At 47.5% G+C, this 27537-nt stretch overlaps 2 protein-coding genes across 2 annotated transcripts in view; both read right to left on the reverse strand.

Annotated features, from left to right (window-relative positions):
- Positions 1-4718: 4718 nt before the first annotated feature.
- Positions 4719-11400, reverse strand: LOC121097477 (adrenodoxin, mitochondrial-like). The gene is made up of 4 exons (XM_040614520.1): positions 11082-11400; positions 6274-6398; positions 5699-5828; positions 4719-5443 (listed from the first exon to the last, which is right to left on the reverse strand). Exons 1-4 carry the CDS (start codon positions 11258-11260, stop codon positions 5323-5325), a joined length of 555 nt encoding a protein of 184 aa, XP_040470454.1. The 5' UTR covers positions 11261-11400; the 3' UTR covers positions 4719-5322.
- Positions 11401-19836: 8436 nt separating this feature from the next.
- The window catches only part of MSN (moesin), a 47541-nt gene continuing 39840 nt past the window's right edge, over positions 19837-27537 (reverse strand). Inside the window, exons 8-13 of the mRNA XM_040614300.1 lie at positions 26784-26947; positions 26203-26333; positions 25373-25533; positions 24739-24831; positions 24098-24331; positions 19837-23061 (exon numbers count right to left, since the gene is read on the reverse strand). Coding sequence (XP_040470234.1) covers positions 22897-23061; positions 24098-24331; positions 24739-24831; positions 25373-25533; positions 26203-26333; positions 26784-26947 — 948 coding nt within the window. The 3' untranslated portion in view covers positions 19837-22896. The remainder of the gene's footprint in view (positions 23062-24097; positions 24332-24738; positions 24832-25372; positions 25534-26202; positions 26334-26783; positions 26948-27537) is intronic.

Raw genomic sequence — 27537 nt, forward strand, 5'->3', positions numbered from 1 at the left:
CACCCAGCAAATCCGCTCCAGCATTACTCTTATTTGTGTATTTTCAGGAAGGTGAAACAGCACTAAATATTATGGGGAAAGTTGGTCTGTACTTGGAAGAGAGATTATTCTGAATTCTGAACATACTAATGGATTCTAAACTGGCTTGGTGGCTGGACTGGTCTCAGTTCAAACGAAGGGGACCTGGACCAAATGCAGAGTAAGAGCTTGTGACTTGAGTCACCTAAAAGAATTACGAATGAGTTAGAAAGAGATCGGTTTATGGAAACATTAGCAGGGGCAGGGCAAAACACATTTTTCCTCATCTCATCTTAGGCTGCCTAATATGGGTGCATTTCCCTGAATAGTTGCTCTAACCCAGCTTTCTATTGATAATTTTTCTTTGTTTAAAACAAAACGAAATGTGGTAGCACAAACCACTGGCCCCTTTGGGAGCATGTGGCTGCCCAACAGAGGCAGGGTCCTGCACAAGATGGAGGGAGACTGGCCTCTGCAAGAGCACGGCACCCTTGCTTACCTGCTGCCAACCTTGCTTACCTGCTACCTCTAGGCCTGGGCGTGCAGATCTGCAGCACTCCTTTTCCATCAGCCCTGGCAATAATGCAATTCCGAGACTCCAGCCTGCTGGAGACCAAGATGCTCCCCACATTTTGGTATCCAACCCTACATTCACTAAGTTAGCACAAGCGTTCCACTTCCTTCCAGGCCATCAAAATACACGTAGCAAATTAGTCTTAGATTTCCTAGGAGTAGCAGACCAGGAAACCTGTGAGCTGTGCCACTATCCCACATGCTCACACTGTAGCTGAGGAACAGGTAAGTGCCTTAACACTCAGCCCCATCTCCAAACCCTGCCCACTGTCCCGATGCAGACATAAGGCCCCATAGAGACAAAAAAGTCTCATGGCAGAGCAGCAATGCTAAACTGCTGCTGTTAACCCCGGGAAACTTCAAGGCCACAACTATAAATTGCCCAAAATACAAATTCTGACTTGATTCTTGTGAGAGCACCCAGCCTTCCTGTCAGTCACTGCAGGAGGCATCCTGCAGCGGGTCCCTGTGCCATGGGGGCTGCCAGTTCCCCCAGCAGCCTGCAGGCATGCTGCCAGTACCCCCCTGCGCGGGCAGCGCACCACAGACAGCTGCACAGCAGCGGACAAGTCACGATAAGGATAAAGAAGAATGCTCTGCCCTCCTGCGAAGATGGGAGGTGCAACCAGTCTGGCTTTGCCTTCCTCCTAAACATGTTTCATTCATCTCCTGTCATGTGGGGGAGTCTCTGGACCAGTGCTCCTGGGAAGTCTGAGGAAGACAATTACAAAACCATCAAATACAGGCCACGTTCCTCAACAGGACAGTACCCCATCCTTCCAGCCATCACCTCCGACAGCGGTTTACACCGGCTGGGAGCGTGATTAGCAATGCCTTAGGGTGCTGCTTGATGTCATTTTCCTGTCACATATCTCCAACTGCTACCAAAACTCCTTTCTCAAAACTCCCAAGTGGGGTGCACCCCTCCCTGCGGCATGCAGAGGTGTTTGGAAGTCACCAAGCAGTCTTGAAAGAGTTCCACAGTGCCTGGCTTGCTCATAACAAGAAATACCAAATACACAGTTGGCTTTCTGCCTCAGAAAGACCATGTTTTCCCCTAATGTACAGCCCTTGGGCACAAACAGGTTTCCCTCCTCTCTCTGCCCTCTTTCAGGTCAAATGGAGAGATTTAGCCTAGGCTGGCCTGAAGCACGCTGAAAGCCCCCCAGCACTGCACTGCCAGCAGCCAGCTGGGAAGACATGCTGTGCAGTGGCCACGCAAGAAGCCAGGAGCCTTCATGACCTGCTCCCAGGATAGATCAAGGCCAGACAGGTCCAGCCCACGTGCCTTGGAAAGACAATGACTCACGCACTTCAGCCTCTTCTCATTCCTGCTCAGCATGATTCGTTCCCTTACCCTGCAGGCTGGCAGAAATGTGATGGAAACACCTGGGGCAGCTGCAGTTTATTTCAGCCCTCTCAGCCCTTTTCTGACATCCCAGCATCAGGCAGGCCAGTCTCACAAGACACATTCTCCCCCTCCCTTTGCAGGGAGCTCCTTTGTGCAGAGCCCTCTGCCACAGCACCCCCAAGGGACAGGCAGCCTTGCCAAAGACCCGTGCGGGCAATTGTGGCTACCTGCACATCAAAGCAAACACCGTGCCCTAGAAAAATTTTCTTCCAAAGACACCCGCGGTCTGAAGAGGAATCCCCTCCTGTGCCACCCCACCAGGACACGGCATCGTGCCCGGGGGTACAAAGCTGCCATCTGCCAGCAGCGACCTGCGGTCCCTGGCCCTGGGCGCGAGAGGGCTGCAGGGCTCGGGGTCCTCCCTGCTCAGCCAAGGGGTAGCAGCAGCGGCAGGAGCAGGGAGGTACTGGTGGTGGTACCTTTACAGCTTTCATTTAATCCCTTTTATTCTTTGCTTTATTACAGCAAACCTAGGGCAAGCTGGAGAAGAAGAGGTTTGGGAGAGAGGGGCACGCAGCCTGGAGGCATTTTCTGAGCTATTCCAAAGCGAAGGGCTGCCCTGAGGAGGTTTGGCTGTGCACTCGCTTACGTGAAACACCAATCTAGAGCCTTTGCAGCCCAAGTATGTCACCACATCCACGGTCCCAAAACAGCGCTGGGACCCTGCAAAAAAATCCACCCTGCTGCATTCACCTCCTGCAGCAGGTAGCTCTGGCCCACCCTGGAAAACTCCCCCAGCAGAGTTCGGTTGGTTTGCCTGGATAAAATTTTGTACCAATTTTTGCGCGATGGACCAGAGAGGAAGCCAAACCCTATAGCGGGGATGTACAGGGTGTCACTTCACCCATGCCCAAGAGCTCCATGTGGACTTGGGCCCACGCTGAGAGGGGCACGGCTCAGGCCAGCATTGCTGCTGCCTTAAGGGCAGGCACAGCGGTAGCGCCGGGGCCACCGAACATGGGCAGCAGCTCCTGGTGCCCCGAGGCAGAGCCGGTCAGCAGGCAGGAGGGATGGGAACACGAAGAAGCTGCAGCCTCCCCACTGTGCTAGCTGCTGAGTGGAAGGTGCTGGGGCTGCCCCACGAGTGTCACCTCATGTTCCCAAGACCCGCGCTGGCCCAGGGCCACCGGCAGCCTGCTGGGAGGTAACCCTCACCTTTTGCTCGGCTTTGCCAGGTTGGGTCCTGGCTTGCAAACCCAACACAAACGCAGGTCGAACCCAGTGGGTAAATGGGGGAAAACTAACTCCAGGAGGCAGCAGAGCCACAGCGAGGTCCCAAACAAAATCGTTTCACACACTCACAGAGATCCTGACCTTGAACAGATCCTTTCCACTCACTTTGCAGCAGGATGCTTAAACTTGGGGTTTCCAGCTCTTATTTCAAATTTAAAGAAGGACTTGCCTGTCTGAAAGTGTTTGCCCTCCTCTCCCTCCAGCTACAGCATTTGATCTATTCAAAGATGTTACACCTCTCTCTCTCTCTCCCCATAACAAAATTTGTTTTTCACCCATCCAATTGGGTACTATTGTCACAGGCTGAAACACCTCAACTTCTGGAATTTTACTTAGTTTAATTTATTGCCAATTAGCATAAACTTTTAATTACTGATTCAGGTATTGGGCGGAGGAGGAGATGACAAGCAGTTGAACATGGACACACTTTTCCTCACCCTTCCACAAGCTCAGCCTTAGTCAAACCCAACTCTCCCCCAACCCGGTTCATTGTCTCAATGCCCCTTCTTTTCCCCGGTCCCTCCCACTCCCTCCCGTGAGGGAAGAGGTGGCACAGGAGGTCAGGATACGTGCATAACATTTCCTTCTGCTAGTGCTGGCTTCTTACTTATTTATTTCCGGTGCTTCTCATTTCTTAATTGCTACCTCTGATCAAGCACTGGTCCTCCTGGGGCCTCAAGTCCCCGAGGGGTGCCCCTGCCCTAGTGTGGATTGTTGATGGGTGGCAGACCCTCCAGAGGTGTGCCTCCCCTGGGACAGAGCACCTCCTTCCATGGCTGGGTCACCAACACCATCCCTCTTCCCCTGCCTCCCACACCACTCCTGTGCCTCCTCTAGTGCATGTCCCTTGTGTCCCCCACTCCTAGCAGCCATCATTCTTTCTTAAGTATATCTGAGCACAAGTGGCACGTGCCCCTCTGACCAACTGAAATTTTGCTGTGCAAAGGGGGGGTTTCACTGGTGTCAGAGCCAGCTGGAAGAGGCTACAACAGGCACAGGGCAGCTCCTGGTCTCCCACGCGGGGCAGTCATCATGTACGCCCCCCCAAACAAAACTCTGCAATTTACACCAGATAAAACTGTGAATGCTTTAACATAAGATAAGCATTTTTAAAATGTATACATCTTTTATGGGGTTGATACCCTGCATAAGAACAGTAACTTGTTGGTTTAAATTGGTTGCTAAGTATAGCCTAGGTTTTAACTAAATCCACAGGAAATGTTTCTGTGCAGAATTCTGCTTGGAAAACTCAGTTACAGCTTATGGGTTCTCTACAGCGTTTAGATGGCAAGTTTGACATATTCACTCAAACACGAGCGGAAAAATCCAGTCAAGTAAACTGGGACAACAGGATATTATACCTAAATTTCCATCTAACGCATTCTGTTCCATCCAGGCTCTTGTTACCAGAAAAGTGTATCTCATAGGTCTGAAAGCCTGATTATTAGAATTTTATTTTATGTATGTGGTAGTATAGCAGTGGGAAAATTTAATATTTGGAGAAAGTAGCAGGTCATGACAGATAACAATTCAGTAACATGACACTCAAAATCATAGGAAGCATTTCCCTCTCATAGGAAATGTCAGCATTCAAATGATCATCACGACATTCTTGCTACAGTCAGCCTACATCACCAAGCCAGTCAGCACACCATCTTGTATTTGGAACAGCTCCCTTGTCTTAAGCTTCCCAAACTGGGAGAAGTCTGCTCTACAGTTAAAGAGGCAAGCCTTTCAAAAATCCAGACAGCTACTTAGAATAGCAGAATTCCTTAAATTTCAAAGGAGAGGATGAGTAACATACAGCACAGATGTTTACTGTCACCCACCCGGGGAAACGTAAAGCCAGTGTAAGCTTTAGTCCAGTTGTATTCAGCACAGCACTTAAGCACTTAACTTAAAACACATACCAAAGACTCTAGCATTAAGCTTTGTTTAAATAAGAAGTTTGCCAAACAGGCATTTACACCAAATCAGACCTCTACAGTCTACTGCAAGCCAGGCACAAAAAGCAATAGTGCTAATCAAAAGCAAAGTGCCCTGCCACACCTCGAATGAGAACACAGCTGTGCAGGAGCTGTTCCCAGCTACTGTTTGCTTCGCTTTCCAACCTCCCGCTGCCTCCTGATGTCTGCTACATCCATGGGGACCCTCACTGTCAGACCATCCATCGACTTCTTAATGCACACCTGGCAGCCAAGGCGAGATCTGAGGAAAAAACATTACGTGAGGATCATCTGTTCCCACAGTGAAAGAAGAAACCCCTACCCACATTGGGATGTCTGGCCCAGGTTCGGATTTCACTAAACCTCCTGTTAGAGGTTGCCTGTCCCCCAAGAAAAAGCAGTTCTAGAGGCACAACCATAACACAGAATATGTCCTGTCCCCTTGGAAACAGGTGCCATGTGCTGAGAGCCTGCCTCAGGGACCTGATAATCTGCTGCAGTCAGTGGGGAGGCTTACGTCTCTGTGAGTCCATACGCCAAGTCCAGCATGTCCAGCTCTTCATCTGAGGCGGCATCCAGCTTTTGGAAGGTGTCCTTCTCAAAGATGAGGTGACAGGTAGAGCAGGCTAGTGTCCCTTCGCATGCACCTGGTGGAGAAATGAGGGAGTGACAGCAAATCAGAAAAAACAAGGGGGTGAGAGAGAGCATCTTCAGGAACAGTGCAAGAAAAGGTCCTTTAACAGACCTGCAGCATGTCAAAAGAGATGCTGGAGAACACAATAGGTGGATGCAGATTTCAGCCTGCCTCTTCTCTGGGAGGATCACAATCCATTTTCAAATTTGTAAGCCAACTCTAACCAGCCAAACGCATTTACGCAGGCTGCTGGAATCCCAGCAGTGAGAGCGTGGAAGTCACGCTGCCAGCTCAGTGTGGTAAGCCAGCCCAGTGAGCAGCTGTCAGTGGGGAGAAGCTTGCTTCATGGACTCACCAGAACACAGTGGCCCACATCCAGCTGCACTATTCCCAGGTACCCACTGGTCACAGCACAGACACATAAATCCTAAAAGCACATACCTTTGTCCAGCACCTACCAAATCCATCGATGGCCAAGTTTTGATTGACTACGACTTCCAGCAAACTCTCCCCTTCTTTGGCTGTGGCCGTAAGTCGTTCTCCATCACGATTTATAAAATGCACCGTCACCTGGTCCGCAGAGCTGCAAGACAGGTTTGCAAAAATCAGGAGCCCACCCTTCTCTGCACATCCACTGCTGAGATCTTTTGGCTGAGCGCTACAGACATGGCACTTGGGGGCAAATGTGCCCACAAATACTTCCTAGAAGGATTACACCACGCATGTCAGAAAAGATTCAGATTATCAGTTCTCAGTGGCAGGCAAATCTGAGTTGACCCAAAATATTTTCTACTTTATCAAATGTCCCTCAGAATAAACATTTAACTGCTCACGAACAAGTGCAGGTGCCCTGCACCTGTTGCCTCTGCTGGCGCTGGCTGGCAGAGGGAGCATTTGCAAGTCCTGGGCCTGGGTGTTAGTCTGGATGGAGCAAGATAATAACAAGAAAAGTGCTCATAATCAGATACTAATCGTGCAATAAGGGCTGTTGTCATTCACATCTCGTTTCTCCTTCCCAAGGGGATTACTTGATGACTGCTCCTTTTCTGCTGCTTGCTCTTCCACGCAGTGCCCACTCTGTCCCCAAACTCGGTCACAGGGAGCCTTGTGATGGGACATGCTCAGCCCCAGCTCACAGAGCAACCGTGCCAAGTCACCCCTCCACAGCTGCTGTGATCCCTCCTCAGGAGGGATTGCTAGTCATTTTGACAGCCTGCAAGATTTAATCTGGTAGAGAGTTAAGAACAAGGCCATCAGCATCAATTAGTGCTGACTTGCAGAAACCCCACTGACAGGTAAGAGGGAAACGGCATCCACTTCATCTCCTTCAGACAAGGCTCTCCCCATCAGCACGGAGAAGGCTGCCACCCTGAACAGCCACATCAGGGATTTCTCACCACAACAGTACTTTCTGAAACCATCTGTTATCTTTGCCAGGGGAAGCAGACGAGCCATGTGTTTTTTCTTGGCGTACATGTCCAAATGGTCACTCAGAAGCAGGAGGTCCCACCTGCCCAAAGGTCCCACCTCCTGTGCTGAAGCAGGGCAGTGCCCTGGAGGCAGTGAGTATTTATTTGCCCAGTACCATTCTGTGTGGCACTGCCCCAGTGCCCATCATCTCCAAGCCCAGGACATTACGCTGTCCGGTGGCAGGAGCTGGGTCCACCCTTTTCTCTTCCATCAAGCCGACCACACACCCGGCTCCTCTGTGGCTCTGCAGAGACCCACCTCTGTCTCCCACGGCCCTGATAAACACTGAGCACTAGCAGTGCCCGCGCTGCCCCATGGCCTCGCTGCTGTCGCTTCTGGTGTAGGAAGAACCAACCACAGCCTTGAAGAGAGTCTAAATTTTGCAGTGAGAACTGGCCACGCTTAAAGTCCCCTTGTTTTTCCCATTTACATAAGACTGAGTGAAGCAGCATCCAGCTTCTTCCAGTAAAAGAATATCCAGCTGAATATGAGACAGGAAAGAATTCCTATAAAAATGTAATGGAAAATGGGGGGAGAAACAGTCTCCTCCAAGTTTGCAGGTCTTGTTCGTTCTGCTTCACATATGTCACAATCACTATCTAACCCCACCTACCTGCTGAGAAGTCACTGCAGTACATCTTTAAGTGATTAAGGATGCTGGTTCTTAAAATGTTGTCACATGGTCTTCATCATCAAAAATTCAGGTGCAGAAAATTCCAAACAACTATCTCTTTGGAAAACCAATCCTCATATTCCATCAGATTTTGGAAGCAGAGAAAAGAGATGATACATTATTTTTTGCTTTCTTTGCCTTTCAGTTTCTATTTACATCCCGATTCAGCTAGCCAGAGCAGAGCACAGGGGCCGCTGTGCCTTCATCTCAGGAGCCCTGCTTCCTGTTTTTCAGAAAGCTCCAGCAGAAAACAACGCCTGGGTCATTCATCTACAACAGGTCCCTGGTTATGAGAACAGCTGCGAAGCCAGCACCGAGACCGTGCTGCAGAGGGAAGAGTTTCCCCAGTCGTGCGCAGGCAAACAGGACCACCCTATTTCACAAAGCAACAGCCAAAGAACATCTTTGACATTTCAGCCTCCTTCGAAGAGACATCAAAGATGTTTCGGTGTAAATGAGCAATTTAAAGACTAGTTCTCAAATGCCAAAACAAAACAACCATCCTGATATTTTGATGGATTAGACCTATTTATTTCATTTTAATGTCAAAAGAGGAAGGTTTCCTGGGAACACTGTGGGGTTTTTTTTGTTTTTGTTTTGGTTTGGTTTTGTTTTGTTTTGTTATGAGTGAAATAATTTGTTTCACAATAGAAATGGTAAAGCCATAAGACTTCACTTAATGCTGCATCTCAATGCGTTCTTCCACAGGGTAATGCAAGCTGCCTGCCTGCAAGCACAGTGCTGGAGCCAGCAACCCCCAAAGCTGCACACACACTGATCGACAGAAACTTCATTTGCGTTACCTTTGAGACACCTAGAGCTTCAGCTGACATCAGTCCCAGGAGAATGTCCACACCAGTGTCCCACAAATGCCAGGGGCACACAGTCCCTGCAGTTGCCCCTGGACACAGCCCTGCTTTGAATGTTGCTGTGAGTTAAGTGACCCCGAGACAGCCGAGCTGCAGCCAGGGTGGCACATGGAGTATCCAGTTAGATGCAAGAAGCACAGGTGCCATTGCCCAGACCCCCTGCATGAAGCAGAACAAGCCTGGGTGCAGCAGTTCACCCTCTGAGAGAGCAGGGATGATGCCAAGCATTCCAGACCATGACACAGCACCCGCAAGCAGCTTCTCTCTCATTGCTGCTTGTAGAGGAAAATAAAGCTGTTTGTCTGTGTTCTTAGTACAAGTGCCTCTGCTGGGGGCATAAACACAGCCCAATTACTAGCTTTTTTTACTGTTCAGTCCAGTCATCTCCCCCAAACCCACTTATGTACTGGCCTAGTTGTCCCCCAGATCAGTCCCAGGCTCGAGTCTCCTCTGGAGGCCACCTGCTTTGGGTACCTAAGGCTTCAGGAGAGCCTGGAAAGAAAGACTGCAGCTTTTCTCTTTACTTTTGGATTTGTGCGTTGGCACTTTTGAAAATGTGAAGAAATTCTTTTCACATTTTGTTAAGAAAATAATTTTGAACCAGGATTTTAAGAATGACTCAGAACTGGTTAGACTAAATTTTGCCTAATTTAGGCTGAACTATTCTACAATGGCAGTTCTGGTACAGGACACACAATCAGATCTCTGGAAAGATCACATCAGGATGTCACAAACTTGACAGTGCAAGTTCAGCACATGCCAACTGATAATCCACCTTAAAAAGTAACAAATCTCAAACTTTCTGTGATACAAGGAACTAGTGAAGGGGTTTCAAGAAGGTTATTTTTCTCCCTGTTGGTGTTTCTCTCCAAGAGATACTCTCCAATGCCATATGGAACAGCAAGATGCCTAAAGTACTGCCAGAGATACCTTCGTAAGCAACAAACCAATCTGAAAGAAAACCCATTGGTAATGAGTCTTCATAACTCCCATTAAGCAGGGTTATCAGCATAACTTTTCTCTAAAGTCAGATAGCAAAATGGTTTATTATATTTTCCGTGATGTTGCTTGGGTCTTTTTCTCAGTGTCTAGCAGATTACAGTCTGACCCAGATCATACTGGTCTAGCAGATCTACAAATTCCCTTTATTTTGCTCAGAGAAACGTAATCTCCTTCTGAATTATCCCTAAGGAACAGACAGAGGAAAGACTGGCAGGGAGTCTGCAGCAGCTCCTGCTGTAGAAATAGGGATGAGTACCCTGTGCCAGGCAGCCTCTGGTCAGCCCCATCCTTCTGGCACACAAGGACCAGCCCATTCCTGCGCCTTCACGATTTTCTCGAAGGTTGCCCAGCCTTCCAGGAGCACTTTGCCCTTCAGGACTGCCTCCCAAAGGACTGTCAGCCAGGGCCCTAAAGAGGCAAAAGCCTGCCCTTCCGGGAGTCCCCCACCCTGGCAGGGACCAAATGCCTTTAGAGGCATTTCTAAACACAAGCTTCTGACCTGCTTCCGCCACAGAGTTCAACTGACAAACTCGGCCACCACACCGAGCTGCGCATCCTGCCCTGAGCAAGCAGCCCCAGCAAAGCCAGCGCAAGGCACCAGCCTCCAGAGCTGGCAAGACAGCCGTGCTGCAGGCTCCCCACGGCCCCTTGCACCGACCACCAGCACCCCAGAGCCTGAGCCCTCTCCTCCATCTCCCCAGCCAGGGCAGCTCGCCAGTAAGGAGCAAGAGCTTGCAGTGTGCCTTCCCACAACCTGAAGAGAGCATTTTGCTCCCTGGAGCTGCAGCTCAGCAGGGACAAGAAACCCAAGAGAATCTGCAATTTTCAGAGCAACCCCAAGGTCACCCCAGCTTCCCCACAGCAGGAATACAGCAGGCTCATGGCCCAGCTGCCCAACAGACCTTGCCCACCATCCCCATTCCTCAAAGGCCAGTGACTGGGTCCTGGTGGTCAATGGACTCCTGTGCCACATCATCATCCTCATGCTCTAGCTCCAGGCTGCTATCTGTGGGCTCCACAGCTCTAGAAGCAGGGAGCAGCACCTCTCAGACCAGCTCCCTCCACCACCCTTCCTGCCGTCAGCATCTACTGAGCCTACACTTCCTCACCCACCACTTCTCGCAGAGGGGCAGGTGGTCACGCTTTGCACTGGCCTCTCCTCCCTTCTGCGGAGCGAGGCAGCAGCAAGTGTGTGCCCCTCCTGAAAAGGCCTTTCCAGGTGCAGCAAGGTAGGGCTCAGCATTTTACTCACCTCAATTCCCCAGGAGCATCCCGGAGCTTGTTCGTGGAGCTGAAGCGTCTCTCTGACCCCTGCCTGGTGGGTGTGCGATGCTGCTCAGTCATCCCACAGAGATAAATCAAGCGGATTTTGCTCACGTTCAGTCTACTTCTCAAGGGTCGCATGAGCCCAGAGATGCCTTGAGCTATCATGCTGCTTCGGTTCCTGCTCTGTGTCTCCTGGGCTGCTGTTTGTTGCAAGGCCAGCTAGATTAAGAGTTATGAGTACAGCTGAGAGGGTGGAAAAGATAAAGAATTAAAAAAGAAAAAGCTAGGACAGCCTCCCTGGGGGCGGAGGGTGGGAAGAGGGAGGGGAAGGAGGAAAGGACAGACAGAGGGACCGCTTGGATCTTGCCACAGCCCAACCCATCATGGCATGGGAACTGGCTGAAGCGTGGTAACACCAGTACCGCCTCCATATACCGGTCCCCAAGCAACATTCACTTTGTTTTGCCTTACAGACTTCCTTTTTAAGACCCAGACCTAAATCCAGCTTCAGGAGCAGCACCCACAGTGATCTCTAACCACACAAGGGGCTGCAGGCTGAGGGCTGGAAGAGCAGTCTGGCAGAAGCACTGACAGCCTCTTGCCCAGGGAGACAGGGGCATGCCATGGCTCTTCGAGCAACTGGATGAGAGCAAGACATACAGATTCTGCTCTTGAGGTGGATGTTGTCCAGCTACATTGTTGCCTTCCCCAGTACTGCAGTGTCCCAGCTCTAAAATGTGAATATTCACTTAACTTTGCAGGATGGTGGTGAGAAGCAGCCACACTTTGCTCATTTGCTAAATTCTCTGCTGAAAAGTGCTATAAAGGCACAGATAAGTACAAATTCATTTCATACCAACTGGTACTCCATGCTAGTGAGACTTCTGTAGAAGAAAACATTCTTATTCCCAGAAACACTGACACTAGTTTAGTGATTCTTCTCCAGGGTAAATCAATTTGCCCCTAAGGACCAAAACACAACAGCAGAGACGGTTTCAGCGCCTGGTTTTTGTGGATTTTGAGAACAGCTCTCATCTCAGGAGCCTGATTTGTCCCTAATACTAAATTAGCAGTTCACCATTTGGTAAGATGTTTGCTTTAATCAAGTTTTTTAATGCAGCAGCATATTAGTAGCCAGCATAAGCAAAACCCCTTGAAACTGAACTCTCCAATCAACCCATATAGGGGAGAGAAACTATAGCACAAGAATGAGAACTGGCTGGAAAAAGTTTCCCTCCAAAAACACACACGCATGATTCATAATTTTGAAGATAACTGGAAAGGTTTGACTTTTCACCCCTAAATGAAAATTTTCCACCCAAAGCTTTCAGGTTGGAAGGGAATGCTTAAGCTCTCCGAGACAAGCATTGAAGACATTAAGGAGCTCAAGTATTTTCCATAAGCAGGGAGGGGAATCCTGTTCTTCAGTCCAACGAAGTTTTAAAGGCAAGTGTCCAAGCATTCAAGCACACCACCAAGATAGCTTCAGTGGAGAGAAACTCATGGGCAAGGCATAAAGGAATAAAAGAAAGAAAAAAAAAAAAAGTGGGTTGTTTTTTTTTCTTAGGGGGAACTCCAGTTTCTAAAATCACCTCTCTACTTCCCTCTCTTCACCTTGCACCTGGCAGAGAAGCACAGAGGAGTGTTTCATTCTGCCTCACTCCTGTTGGCCAAGCACAGGCTGGGCATTGCTGCTCCCATGACAGGACACACACCAGAGGAACACATGGTGCTCTGCTAGAAGGAGATGCAATCTAAGAGAACCTGGAGTCATATTTGCAGGGCATCACCGACCAGCCTCCTTGCTTCTTTTGCTGAATGTGGGTGACATCTCCCTGCTCAGTAGGCGATGGGCTTGGCAACCGGCAGTCACAGCCTTGTAGCACCCTTGTGCCAGCCCCTGCTCGTCCCACAAATCCATTTTTTTCTGCTGCAGGATTTGCCCCTCAGGTTTTGTTCAGGCAACAGCTCTGTGAGCACAGGGACGCAGGACAAACCACTGAGCATCACCAGGATTTCAATCCAGAGCAAGCACTGCCCCCAAGCCAGCGAGGGAGCTGCCACCTGCCAAGGGCGCCCGTGGCACATCCCGGGGAGCAGTAAGGCAGGGGTGCAGTGCCGAAGCAAGGGTGCCACGTGGCAGGCGTGACTGCATGCCAGACTGCTGCGCCACGCCCAGGATCACTAGGACTTCCCTGTAGTCCCACTTCTTGACCCCAGTTAATGTAAAAATTCATTTCAAGCCATGTGCAGAATTCCCTTCAAAGCCTTCCCTCCCCACCCTCGTGTCACAGAGGAGAGCCAGCAGCGAGGTGAGCGGTTCGAGCCGAACACAGCTCCAGACAGTGTCCCTGCTCTGTGGCCCCTCACTCCCAGGTCAGCTTTTCCAAGTGGCTTGCACTCTTCTGCAAGCTGTCCTGAATACTTCAGCCTTCAAACCCAAATTCTTGGGCTGCAGCCCACCTCTGGATTTAAAATCCCTCTGTGCAGCCACTGCAGCTGAGAGACTGCCCAGTCCTGTCTTCACTTTTCAGGCACTGGAGGAGCAGCCGGCAGCCCAGTTCTGCCTCTCAGCCATTTCCATAGAGAGAAGGCAAGGCTTGCCACGCGAGATGCAAGGGGCCACAGCACATCCAAACAAACCACAAAGCATCTTATCTCTCCAGCAAACCTTGAACTGAGACACATGCTAGCTATCTGCGCAGCACTTTTCATAGCAAGGACACATCTGCGTGTTTGCCTGGCACAGACCTCTCCCCTTGCCAGAGCTTGGGGCACAGCGAAGGGCAGGTCAATGCCGCCCGGGGGGAGAGGGGCCAGCACAGAGAGGGGAACTGGGCCCCGCAGGGATGTGACAAGAACTGAGGGGGAACAGCTGTCCTCTGGTGAAAGCAGGAGCAACCCTGCTAGGGTGGGAGAGAATCACGCCCCATGCTGAGTCTGGACAGCCTGTTCTAAGGTCTTCCGAACAGGGGGAAGAGGGCAGGAATAAGATCTCCTTTTCCCTCCTCTCCCCTAGTCTATCTAGCAGCAAGCCTAGAAGTAAACACAACCTTCCCAGAGTAAGCCTATGTTTATTTACCCCAGGACACAAAACCCAAAAGCTTTGCAACTAACCAACCCTCCCACAAAAAACAAGCCAACCAAAAAAAAAAAACCTCATCCATAAGAAAAAATATTCTTGCTTTGAAATAAAAAAAAAAAAACCAACACACCACAACTCAAAATGTTGCTTTGGAGGTCAGCACATGCTTCACAGGGAGGACAGACACAGCTGAAGTGGATCTTTAGCTCTGGTTCACAGAAGTTTGTCAGAAGCCAAGTGTCTACCAGTGTGCACACAGGCACACACACCCCCACCCCCACCTCTCAGCAGCAGGTCACGCTGCTGCCAGTGCCGCAGCTCTGCCTACACATGCAGCAATGTGTTAGCACATGCTGGGAAAGAAAAGGTTTTCTAGCTTGACATACACTGTCCAATTCCTTCTGCACCACACAAAGGACACAATTTGCCCCCAGCCTAGGGAATCCCATGCAAATGTACAAAACAGCTATGATGCCAAGTAAACCTGATTGAAATCAGCACCGCGCTGATCCAGCCAGGAGTTATACAGTGCCACTGCAGTCCTTCACAGCCAGAAGCACACTCGGAGTCCTGAGATACCAGACCCAGCTCCTCTGACACCGTTAGGGTCTCGGTACTCCTGCAGGCATAGTCAGCACAAGGCAGACTTGCATCAGTTCCTTTGGGCAGAAGACAACCTGTGCAAACAGCTCTGACCACAAGAGCTCCTTTCTAAACTTTGTGGCTTCCAAGATAGTCTGGATGGAAGGTTTAAATTTACTGTATTCATCTGCTGCCTCTCTGAAAGCAGATTAAAATCATTGTGCAATCCTGTCGTTATTAATATATGCATTAATATCATTTTAATGCTGCTGCAGCTCTGGTGTTGTGAGGGTAACTCCACTACCATTTGAATCAAGATTTGCTAAGTTTGATAAATTAAGGGAGGAAGAACTTCCTCTGCGAAAGAGCAGAACCACCACCACAAGGAGCAGGAGGAGTCAGGAGAGGCAGCCTGTCCTGCAGCAGAGCAGCTGCAAGAGCAGGAGAGGGGAGACAGAAATGACACCCAAGTTAGAAGCCACTTGGCCCCTGCCCACAAGCAAGCTGCAACACACAGAGAAAGATCACAGGTGTCATCCAGGCAAGAAAATTAGCACCTGTTTGCTCCAATACTGGAGCATTTTATCACATTGGTATTTGACAAAATCCCAGGTGCTCAACAGTGGAACCCCCATGGGAAAAGTGTCCAGAGGGGAGGGAGGAACTGAGCAAGCAGCTCAACAAGTCATGACAAAGCTGAAGGCCAGCACTGTGCCCCGGTACAGAAATCATTGCTCCTTTATTGTCTGGAGGGAGCAGGACTGGCCCATGCTCCCCTCCAGTTCATGGGAAGGCAGGCAGCCTGGGCACACAAAGGTGCGGAGCTGGAAGTATGAGCAGAGTCCTGCTAAATGGGCCACCAGGTCCAGCCATGACTTCTGCCTTGGGAGAAGCACATTGTCCTCTGTGCCTTGTTTTACCTCTCAAAGAAATGGAGGAAAGGATTTTTGGTTGGTCCCTGAGGAGCGTGAATGATGGATAAAACACACACCTGAGAGAAGTGCTCTCACCAGAGCTCAGCTGCTGCCTAGACGTAGCAAGAGGCAAGCCCATGCTGTTCCCATGGGTGAAGTCTCAGGGACTGTGGTCAGAGCAGCAGGCACACAGAGCCAGTGATAACGAAGGCATCCAGAACACAGCCTTTGTTCTGAACTTGAACAGCAAGAACAGCCTACCCCTCACCTCCTGCTGAGCGCACCACCACACATACTCCTGTAAGGAAGCAGGTACAGGCTGCTTACATAGACAGAACAAAAGCCACTGAGCAAAACTAAAAATCCCTTCCCTGCTGTCCGTACAAAAACTCACCAACCACCTTTGCTGTCCTAGAGCAAGCTGCTAATAAAATCAGACAGGATAACTTGTGTTTGTTCTGCTTCGCCTAAGCCCACAGGACACCAGATACAGAGCACTGCCCCAAAACACTGAACACAAACCTGCAAAGTGCTTAAATTAAGCATGCTCAAGTCCCAGATACTGACTCGAGGAGGCTGGAGGCTGGAGGGGGATGACTGTAAACATACCTCAGGTTCCACGTCTCTCAGATGGCAACCAGTTTGCCCACTCCAACCCTTTTCTAGACATTCAGCAACCTTTTGAGAATCACTACAAACAAAAGGAGCAAGGGGCAAATTTTCACGGCTGGAAGCAAGTGGGCAGTAACACAATCAGAGATGGGCTAACAGCACAACACACAAACAAATTCATGACAGGGCTTCTTGACAGCAGCGACCTCTGGCAATGCAGCTGCTGCCTGGCTGGGTGAAGACTGCTGAGAAGTTAAGAGTGCCCCAGCCAAGACCTTCACTTGCAGATGCCTCTCCTTCAGTCAGTCAAGGATGCTTCAGAGATGGATGGGAGGGTACTACTGCTGCATGTGGAGTATAGACAGCCTTCATTGTGACCTCACAGCTCAAGAGCAGTATATTTCACATCCCCTTGACCCTTCAATCTTGATGATTGAAGATCAGCCTTAGCTTGTATTTCTTTAAAAGATTATGCACAGCCAGAAGAAATAGCAATTATGGGTGCTTGTAATTTTCCATCTAGCTCTGCTCACCAGAGCTCCATCGATAGTATTAACACCTGCTCAGAGCAAGTGCATTCTCAACAGAAGTTGGAGGTGCAGTCCCTTCCAGGAGCTCCCAATATTCCTTTCTGGGGTCTCACTCTATTCTTTCCTTAAGATCTCCTCCTCATTCTTTCCTCTGCTTTTCCCTATACCCACTTCATCCTGCCATCTATCCTGAGAAAATCCATCTTAAAATTACTAGTAACTTTCAGAGACCCATCATTTGGCACTAGATGTTCATTTAGGCATTGTTCAGTCATTAGGACCTGCACCCTTGTCCACATACTGCATGCAAAACTAGACCTACAGACCTGACAGACAAAAGCCAGCCTCAGCCCCACATTTGATACATTGAGGCCCAAATCCTTTTTCTTACAGATAAGTTAATTTTTTCTGCAAGGGAGACATTAACCTCACACATGGAGCCATCTTGCATAAGGGTATGCAGCAGTTATGGGTTAACATCAGTCACAGATGAATTACACTGTTCTCTGCCAGTTGTCACATGCTCTGATTATACACTGGTGTAAGATAATTAAGCTGTGTGCCCAAGGCTGAGGTATGTATAACTGAGGCTGGCGCTCAACATTGACCGTACAGGGGAAACTAGCCATACCTTAGTTATTATCTCCCAATGACAAAGAGGGAATCTGCCTTCGTAGGTGTTCAAGCAGCTGCCATACAGCTGCCTACAGTTATCATGCCTTACCCTGCATATCACATTAGCATGCTTTGCAAGATGTTGGAAAACTGCTATTAGAGGCACCTACTTAATGGAGAGCTACTGTAGCATGATGAACCAAGTCTGAAGGCAGGTTACAGATGGGAGTGGCCACTTCTAGGACCAGCTAACGTGGCAAAAAGGGGAACAAATCTTGTTTAGTATCTCAGAGACTTATCTACTGGTTCCACAACCCAAAACAGATTTCAAGAGGATAGTGCTCTCAGAGTCCTACCCTGATAAGCAGAGAGTAAAGTCTAGTCTAGTTCCCTTACTAAGTTGCCATAGTCACTAACAGTACCCTACACAAGTTAACCTGAACTGGTAAGTGTGGCATCAGGGGGTGTTCACATTTTATAATGGTTTATCACACACAAAAAAGGAAGTGGCCAGAAGGCTCCTGAGCTTGCTTATCTGTTCACTATCTCACAGCAGGTCACTTAAAATGCCTGTGCTTCCCTCTAAATGCGTTAGCCTGAGCAAGCAAGCAATATGCTTGTCATCTACCTAGAGAAGTCCTTACAGGAGTTGTCTCCAAATTCTCATTTGTTTTGATGGAGACCAACCACTTGCAATTCCTTCCCTTAGAAAGTGAACACAAGAAAAAAATCAACCACAGTCTTATTTCTACAGTTGCACTGACACCGAGCAGGAGAACAAAGTATTCCAGGCCAAATGCCTCACTTCACTGAACAGATTTATCTCAATCAAAACCTGACTCTACAGTTACTTTGGCTTTTCTTTAGAGTTCTGAAGTAGTGCAGCTCGCTAATAAAGCCACGTTCCAAAACCTGCAAAAAGACAGTGTTTCTGGTCCCCAGCTCTTCTGAGAGCCTTTTATACACCAGTATGTCCCAGACAAAGGCATCTGGACCCCCAACACTTGTAGGTATAGCCTAAACTGGATCTGATCTGCATCCCAGACAGAACAGCAAATCCAGCAGAAGCTATCTACAGAAAACGTCCACACAAACTAGACATTGAATACAAGTCTCTGACTCTAAACTACAAAATGCCTTCTAACAGATTAGAAGAATCAAGTGTTTCCAGGTTTTGGTTTGGGTTTTGTTTCTTTTTTTTACACTACATGGTCCTGCACAAAAGCAGCCTTCAGCCATTAGGGCTTTGCATATTTCTCCAAAGGCAAACTGAATATAAATATACCTAACTGGAGAATTACTCAGCCTCTAAAGTCTCCACAGATACAGGTAAGGGAATGCCAAGAAAGCTAGGCCACTTGTGCAGAAGAGTAGTTCAGAGGACTCCCAGAACAGAAGCACAAGCTGAAAGGTGGTGTCCATCAAGGAGCAAGGGCAACAACAGCAGCAAGAACCCCACTGGCGGGAGGCACCTTCCCAGGCCAGCACAACCTTCACCTGAAGGCTGCAGTAGCATTGAAGCAGACATGCAGTTCCTCCAGTGGCGTTCAGGCTTTTGGAATCCTGGAAGAAATGAGACTCACCTATGGAAACTGGATCCATGCCAGGCCCAGTGTGGATTGCAGGTCACCACTGCTCCTCACTTCACATTTTCTGGATAGACAAGTTCAGGCTTCTCCCCTAGCACCAGATCTCTATGCACTAACATGTTCTGATGAACTAAATCTCTGCCTTATTCTGCAATGCAGCAACCAAAAGGCAGACATTCTGCAATGCCCCTCTTCACAACCACACAGAAAGCAGCTACAAAGAAAGAGCGCACAGTCAGCAGAAAGGTGGCCAGTAGTCATGCTTGCTACCTTCCATCACTGGACCCAGTCCCGAGACCTCAGGAAACACAGGCAGAGACAGATAGCCACAGCAAGGTAGATGAACAACAAATTGGGCTGAAACCCCTGGTACAAGGTCAGGGCAGGACAGACCCAGCAGGACACTGGGGACAAGCAGCAGCACTGAGGCCCAGCCACCCTCTGCACGCTAACCTGGTCACACATGCCTGGGCATGGCACAGCCAGTGCTCACCAGCAGCAAGTTCCAACAGCAGCTCCTCCTCCTCCATTTGACCCGTCCTTTTGCAGGTTAACCATGACACAAATTTATACTCATTGTCTCCACAAAGAAATGTGAATTCCAGTACTGGCTCCAGTCAGACAGCCTGGCGGTCTGGGGAGGGGGAAAGGGATGTTATTCCAGCAGCTACTTTTCAGGATGCAAGTAAGATCCCCGATTTGTGAGCGCACCACAAGGCAGACCTCTTGGGAACCACAGCGCAGACCTGTTTAGACTGGAGACACAGCAGCAGACTCACAGTAAACCTTAAGTAACCAGCCAGACACCATCTGCTGAACTTCTGTGAACTTTATTGGCACTTCAGGAAGAACAGGGTATGGATTTTAAAACTCCTCTAAACAGGAAAAAAACTGCCTTATTATTAAAGTTCTCTCTGCAGATAAGCACATGGATCCATGAATTACTCCACAACCTTAAGGAATTGATGTTTTATTATAATCCAGTAAAAAGACTTGTCAAAAATCCTCAACATAATTTACAGCAACAAAAAATAAAACAAGAAAAAACAAGCCAGGCAAACGTTTGACAAAGTACTTCCCTCCCCCCACCCCCAAGAGGAGTAGTTATCCAATTAAACTGGAACATGGAGAGGAAGAACAATTCACTGTATCTAACAAATAAAAAGTGTCTACAAATCTCACCATAATACTGAAAGCTTCTTACATTAGTTTTCTTGCAAAATATAATTTCTTTACATACAGTATACACTTTCAAAGGAAGGAGGACCATAAAAATATCCTCCACCCCATGACTAGTATTTTCTAATTGTGCATAGCTAGAAATATTGAAATCAAATATCATTAGATAGCACTGGAATATAATACTGGTTAAGAAGAAGGTAGGGCTGAAACAACTACAAAGAGTTAGGTGGACTCACTGGCACAAGCTGTTCTATTCCTATATTGGACCATTTGGAATTAGAACGATTAAAAAAAAACCCCTATAAACAGAAGTCATACCAGCATCATAATACATGAGCTCAGCAGTGTTGTGTGACCCATCAAAGCAGAAAAGGTTTACTGGTTTATTATTTGAACACATATTCCAGGCACCATATACCAGCTTGTTAGGAAATCTTTAAAATGTAATAAAGGCTTTTCTCCCTGCAAAAGCATCAATAATTGCCATGGACAGAGCACGAGTGCTGAGAGCCAGCTTTAAAGCACCAAAACAGAAGTGTAAAAACCTTTTTCCCAGTTACTCTGTTTCCCCAGTAATGAGACTCATGTACAGCCAGTGCCAATAACACTTCAGTATAGAAACAGGCAAATCAATTCCTACAAGTTTAACTGCAATCTTCCATTTGTGACTTTGAAAGTACTGAGGTGTGTGGTTTTGGCCAACCAAAACTTACCATGTCGTGTTCCCTGCAAAAGCATGCAGTGTCCAGGAGAGAGAAGGGGGCTCCCGCAGGACTTATCTGGATGTTAAGCAGCAACATGCCAAGGTATGTTCCCTAACAGAGGTTGGTTGGTATTTGTATGGATGTCCACAGACTTTTATTGCTATAAACCACAACAGAAATAATACAGCACTGGTAAGGTCGATTCCAGCAGCCTAATGAATTCTTGGAGAAATACTGCAGTTTATTAACACTATCACAAACAATTCTTTTTGGCACAGTCCCCCCTTTACCTTTCCCATAGAGCAGGGAGCTGAAAATACTCTAGCATTCAGATGTTTTTCTTCTATCACCAGTAGCAGTGATACTATACAAAGGGGGAATCCACAAACCTGAGAAAGTCACAAGATTTAGGATCATGCCCTGCGCAAGAAAATAAATCACTGGCTAGCATGATGACTTCCTGTAGGACAGGCTAATTCACGGAGGACTCACAATGTCAGTGGAATCCATTTTTAAGAAGCCTCTTCTGAAGGTTAACAATTTCCTTCTGTGAAGGATCAAGGCAAAACCCAATTCAACCCTGAGCATACGCAGCTGTTTCCTCCCCAGAAATGGCAGGAAGGATTCTGGGTAGCTACAGCATGGATAGCTTGGAAGACAGGTGATGGGTATTACAACAACTGGTACAAAAGGCTCTCAGGACCAGTCTCACAACCACTATGTCCCATTTCTAAGAGACAGAGCTGTCTGTTCCCAAAGCTACAAAGGGGCAAAGCATCCTTCTGGGGAAGGAAAAGCACTTGAGCCAGGGATCTGGCAGAATGCTAGTGAGGATTAAGGCAGCAATTGGACAAGTATCTCAGGATCCTCTCCCCTCAAATGCTGCTCGAAGCCAGGAAGACAGATGCAGTCTTGTACACGACTCAGATATAAGAGTAGTTTTTGGTCCCCAGCTGCTGATCACTTTTTATGATTGCATCTAGTTTAAACTAAAGACATCTGAGCTACAGAAGGTCTGTACAGTCATAAGGCACCAATGACTATGTGCTAAAAAGGCCTCTTATGGAAAAACCTGAAATTCTATTCACATGACTAGAAATGTACTGGTTCAGCAAGGGAAAACACAGCTAAAAATTTTTAGTCTTCTACGTTTCTACCTACCTCTTCAGGTTTCCATTGGCAAACCCAAAAAGGAAGGCAGCATTCTTCAGCTATCTCTGCCTCACTGGTTACACTGAAGTCAGACAAATGACAACAAACAAAGCCATTTACCAGAGACCAAACTTCTGGAAAACATGGAAGTGGAGGTCCAAACCACACTACATCATTGGAAACATTCCAAAGGCCTCCTCATGATTAGGTGATTCAAAGTTCCATCATTAAATAACAAAAGGTAACACCAGCAGGAATGCCACAGAATCTGTTTGGTCTGCTTATGTTTGAAGGACAAAAGCTTTGGTCTTTTAGAAAGGAAGTCCACATCCTACGTCCAACCCTTCTTTCTAAGCTCCAGCCTCCCTTTCTCAACTACATGATTCAGACCCTGTATTAACTCAGAAATTTAGACCCTGGCTACTAAGTTTAATACTGAAGCTTGTGCAAGTTAGTAAGAAGGCACGGTGTCAAACTTAACACTTTACTGTACAAAATTCAGCAAAAGCATCTGCTGGCCTCCCCACCCAACAGGAGAGGACAGCACACAGCCACTTCAGTAAGCAATACAAAACTAAACGCAGTGAGACTTTTCCCAAAGCCAAGCAATTTCAGATTTGCCCCGATACACATTTGCTTTCCCAAGCCACCCCAGGAAGATGTAAATACTACTCATTCTTCTGTTGCTTAACTCCAGCATTTGCCCAAAACTTGATAAATAAGACCTTGGTCACTCTTCTGTAGTGGTTCCAGCATAGCACAATTACGAGTGAATGACAGGAGAGGATGGGAAAGAGGGGAGAAGAGAGTGCAGGCCAGCGGGTGCCGGGGAGAGTTTACATGGATTCAAACTCATCAATGCGCTGCTTGGTGTTGCCCTGCCGAATCTGACGGAGGGTCTTGTACTTGTCTCGGCCTAGACGCATGTTCTCAGCATGGATCATATCATTGGCCGTCTTCTTGGTTTCATCCCGAGCATTTGCCAGCTCTGAGGAAAGAGCCTTTGGAGAAGGAGAAACAGATAGCAATGGGTTAGCATGTGCCAAAGACTCAAAGCTGGACGAGGTTCCTTGCTGATCCTCCTAAAGATTCAGTATCTATGGAGACAAGAAACAGATAAGCCCAAATGCTTATAATTCTGGGCAACCTCCTTGAGTAAGTGGGACTAGATGATCTTAAGAGGTCCCTTCCACACTAAGCAATTCTGTGATTCTGTGGAAATTCTTAGTATTTTTCCCTAATGTTTGATGACAGAAAACATCAGGCAGTCTGTCACCCTGTTTATCTATGCACACTAAGACAGACTCTCTCCAGTATACTTCAGAAGAAGAGTCAGGTGCAGGAATCCCTAAAGACAACAGAAGCATCTTTCTAATTTGAGTAATTACTAGTGTTTTACCACAAAAAAAACTTGCTGCAGAAGGTAAAGCGCACCTCTGTCTCTCTGCCTGTGCATAACCACCACAGCAGAACGCAGAACAAGCAAAGCTTGATGCAAGTCAAGCAGCTAGCAGGTAGAGTAACAAAATGCTTGGAAAGAGTCAACGTCAGAACACTGGAGTTCTTTATCAGAAGGTGGTACAGCACTGCTGCCTCCATGCCAAGCCCTAGCGGGCTGCTCTCAGGGTTTTGTAATGCAACCCGGTCAGACACAGCAGCTACCGACAGCTGCTTGACAGGAACTGGACCAGGTTCTCAGATTCACAGCAGCCAGGGCTATGAACAGCTGTTAGACAGCTGGCAAGACTCACACGAGCACGCTATGTCTGACATCTGACAGATGCTGCCTTTTGGCACTGCTTGAAAATACTTCACTACTTCCAGTGAAATGGAAGTCAGGTGCCAAGAGACAAGATCTGCCTCTGCTCAATGGTTAAGCAGCTACCTGACAAGATCGTGATCACCCCTTCCCCCCAGCTGTTTTGTTGTTTTTAGTTTGGTTTTTTAGACACTAGTAATACCTCCTAGCTGCAATTAACAGTGAGAAGACTAGAAGTAGCATGCAGGCATACACTCTCTCTGATGCCAACTTCTTACCTTCAAGTGTTTCTGGACCCGTTCGTTCTTCTCTGCTTCAGTGGTGCGCTGCTCCTCACTGCGGTCCTTGATGGTGGCCTCCGATCGTAGCTCAGCACTGGCTTCCGCTGCATTCTCATCCTGCTCATCGTCATGCTCATTCTCAGAGTGCATGGGCTCAGTGACATGAGGGGTGCTCATGGCAGTCTTCAACTCCTCTTTGGTCTTTTCTAAGTCCTCCTGCACCATCTGTGCCTGCAGCAGGGCATGCCACAATAAGTCAGTCAATATAATCCTGAATGTGTGAGACTTCTCACAGAAGTACTACTCTGTGCTTATTGCAGAAAACCTTGTACCTGAAGTGGTACATTCCAAAGCTACTCCCACCACAATTATCTGGAAAACTTTCTGCAAACAGTTCAGAGATTTGAAGGATGGTTATAATTCATGGAAAATCGGCCATAGGCCTAATTAGTCAAAATATTTCTACATAGAGTTAGAATAAGGCACTCGCTCCACTAAGAAAAGCAAAGCTGGGTATTTACAACGCCCTCAAGCTTGCAGACACTCAGCTTAGTGTGGCATGTACTGCAGTAGTTTAGGTCACAACACAGAATGAAAAGTAATTCCAGATAAAGATCTCGGCTCAGATTCTGCTTTACCTTCTGCTGCCACTCCTGGGCCTCACTCTCTTTCTTCTGCCTGGCAAGCTCCAGCTGCGTGATCCTAGCTGTGAGTTCTGCCATCTCAGCAGCCTGCAAAAGAAAGGCTTTTAATGGGAACAAACCCAAAGTATCTATTAAACGAAGCATTTAGTCTACATCCTGAATAAAACCAGTATCTCTAACATCTTTTTGTTAAGGAGAGTGCCTTCCTGTAAACTTCAGTCCCACTGACATCTATGATGCAAGCAAAAAGAAAGCCAAAGAAGTTTTGGGTTTTGGTTGGTTGGTTTCTAAGGGTTTTTAGGGGTTTTCCCTTCTCTAAACAGAGCTACAGAACTCAATTCTGTGAATCCAAATGAGGGAAAATGATCACTGACATCTACACTATGTTCTCAGCATCACATACCAAAAAAAAAAAAAAAAAAAAAAGGCAAAACACACAACAGTCCAGAGCCATTGTACAAATACACTTGTATTTAGGTGTAAGTTCATCTGGTTTAGGCTAAAAAAAAAGAACCAAACTATGCTTCCTCATCATATTCATAGCTTCAAGAACTTAAGTTACTAAGTTGGTGTAGCCTAACTACCCTGTTACTCTTTTCCCTATCTGATTTTCAACTCATCCACTTACCAGCTGTTCCTGCGTCTTTTGCTGATCATGGGATGCCTTCAATAGGGCCTCCTTTGCCTCTTCTGCTTCTCTACGTTCTTTAGCCAGTTTCTCTGCTTCCTCCTGAGCTCGTTTTCGCTCCTGTTCCAGCTCCATAGCTCTGCGGGTCTGCTCTTCCAGTTCTGAACGAACAGGGGAGTGCAATTGAAGAGAGATTAAGAATGGCAGTAGAAGAGGAATGTGCCCTTACACCTATGCTCTGGATCAGTTTTCCTTCAGAGGGACAAGTAAAGCAAAGACGCAAGCAGATGTCCCCTTTCCTCTCTTTCACATTGTAACTGAGCTGGAAGACTGAAAGCCAGGCCTATTCCAAGCCAACAGATTATTTATTTGCCTGATCAATTTGTGGGGAAGTACCCATCCCAAAATAACATCCTTAAAGGCAAAGAAGGATACAGCATTTTGCTTGGGCAACACCACACTGTAACGCTGGCCCAGCAATTAGATAGCATTCACCTCAGAGTAGTGGCTGGTGTAACCCCTGCTACACTTTTGACTCCTTCCTCTACAGATGTGCTGGGATAAAGCTTCTAGCCAGCATGTGAACAACTGCAAGGTACTCTTGCTCCCAGAGAGGCATCTTGGCTGTCACCTATCTCTTTAATGCAAGTGGTCTTCCACCAGCTGCATGTGGAAGGCTTACATTCAGCTTCAGAAGATTAAACCAGGGCCTTAACACCATTTAGCACACCACACTGGAGAGCCAAACAGCTCAGAGATGCTCATAACTTTGCTGCTTGAACCCTTCTCGCTCAATGCATCTAAGGATATAATGGAACATGTTGTATTACCTTGCTGAGCTTTCTTGGTTTGCTCCTCAATTTGTTTGAGTCTCTCCATTAGCTCCTCCTTTTCACGTTCAATCTTCTCCTTCTCCTTTTCTGCCAGCTCCCTCTTCTTCTTCTCATTCTCCAGCAGGGCTCTGATGAGGGAGAAATCATAATGCAATTTCAAATTAACAGCTACTTGGATTGGAGTGCTTCCTAGTAAAGCCATGAGCACACAAGACATGCACTACAGCACTCAGGTGATGAATTTCACTTGAGACAAGCCCCTTTACAGAAGTGCAGAAAGAAACAACTCTGCTGGCATTCACCTCAATGGCAAGTTCATAATAGCAACATTGTAAGAGAAATCTCCTTATATCAAGATCCATATTAGTCCCATCAAATAGACAAATCTTTAAGAAAGTAATGGCGCATCACATTTATGGTAAGTGCAGTTTCCATCATCCCATTAGATCTACCGAAGCAGAAAGCAATCTGGTCTATTTTTGCATTAAGGAGATTAAGGTGCTGCCAGCAATTTATCTAGAACACAGCGCTATTGTGCGGTGAACGACCGAATCCAGGTTACTCAGAACCCTACCAACCTCTCCATCTGTTTCTGATGCTTCTCTTCCCGAGCCTGTGCTTTCATCTGCTGCACCTCAATGGTATCTGGTTTACGTCTGCGCATGTAGAGCTCATGGTTCCCCATGCAGAGTGCCAAGATCCGTTTGTTAATCCGTAACCGAGGGGCATAGAATACAAAGTCCTTGGGGCAAGAAAAAGGCAGAATTACACCTGTTCTTTCAGCATAAGAATCCCCCTCTGTATGAAATATGCTCTAAGACCCTAAGCTTTCTAGAATTGCTAGTCAACTTTTCTTAATGGTGTTTAGTCCACTGGTGGTAGTAGTTAAGACACCGATCTTTCAGGAATGAATTTCGACCTGAAAGATACACACAGGGCAGAAGTGCCCAACTTGTTACAGTGTGCTGAGTTTCACTGTAAAGCATCCCTAGCATACAGAGTACACAGTGACTCAGCTTCACTGTTTTGTTACAAACACCATCAGGGGCTGGTTTACTTGGCACACCAAGACTATGACTTTTCCCATCTCTCCTCCCACTTTGTTACTTAATGCAGTAGCCTGGCCAACCACATCAAGCATAACATTTTATGCCGGAAAGGGTGTTAAACATTATGTCCAGTAGATAAGTAACTTTGATCTGTCAAAAAGGAGCAACAGCAGCAGGGGAATTCTTCCAAGCAGCAATGTAACAAGAATGACCAGAAGGTATCAGCTGACACAGGAAATTAATAAGCCTTGAAGATGAAACCAGTTACATAAATTATAAGTTT

The sequence above is a fragment of the Falco naumanni genome, chromosome 14 (genome assembly GCF_017639655.2).
Source record: "Falco naumanni isolate bFalNau1 chromosome 14, bFalNau1.pat, whole genome shotgun sequence".
In the NCBI taxonomy this organism is placed as follows: Eukaryota; Metazoa; Chordata; class Aves; order Falconiformes; family Falconidae; genus Falco; species Falco naumanni.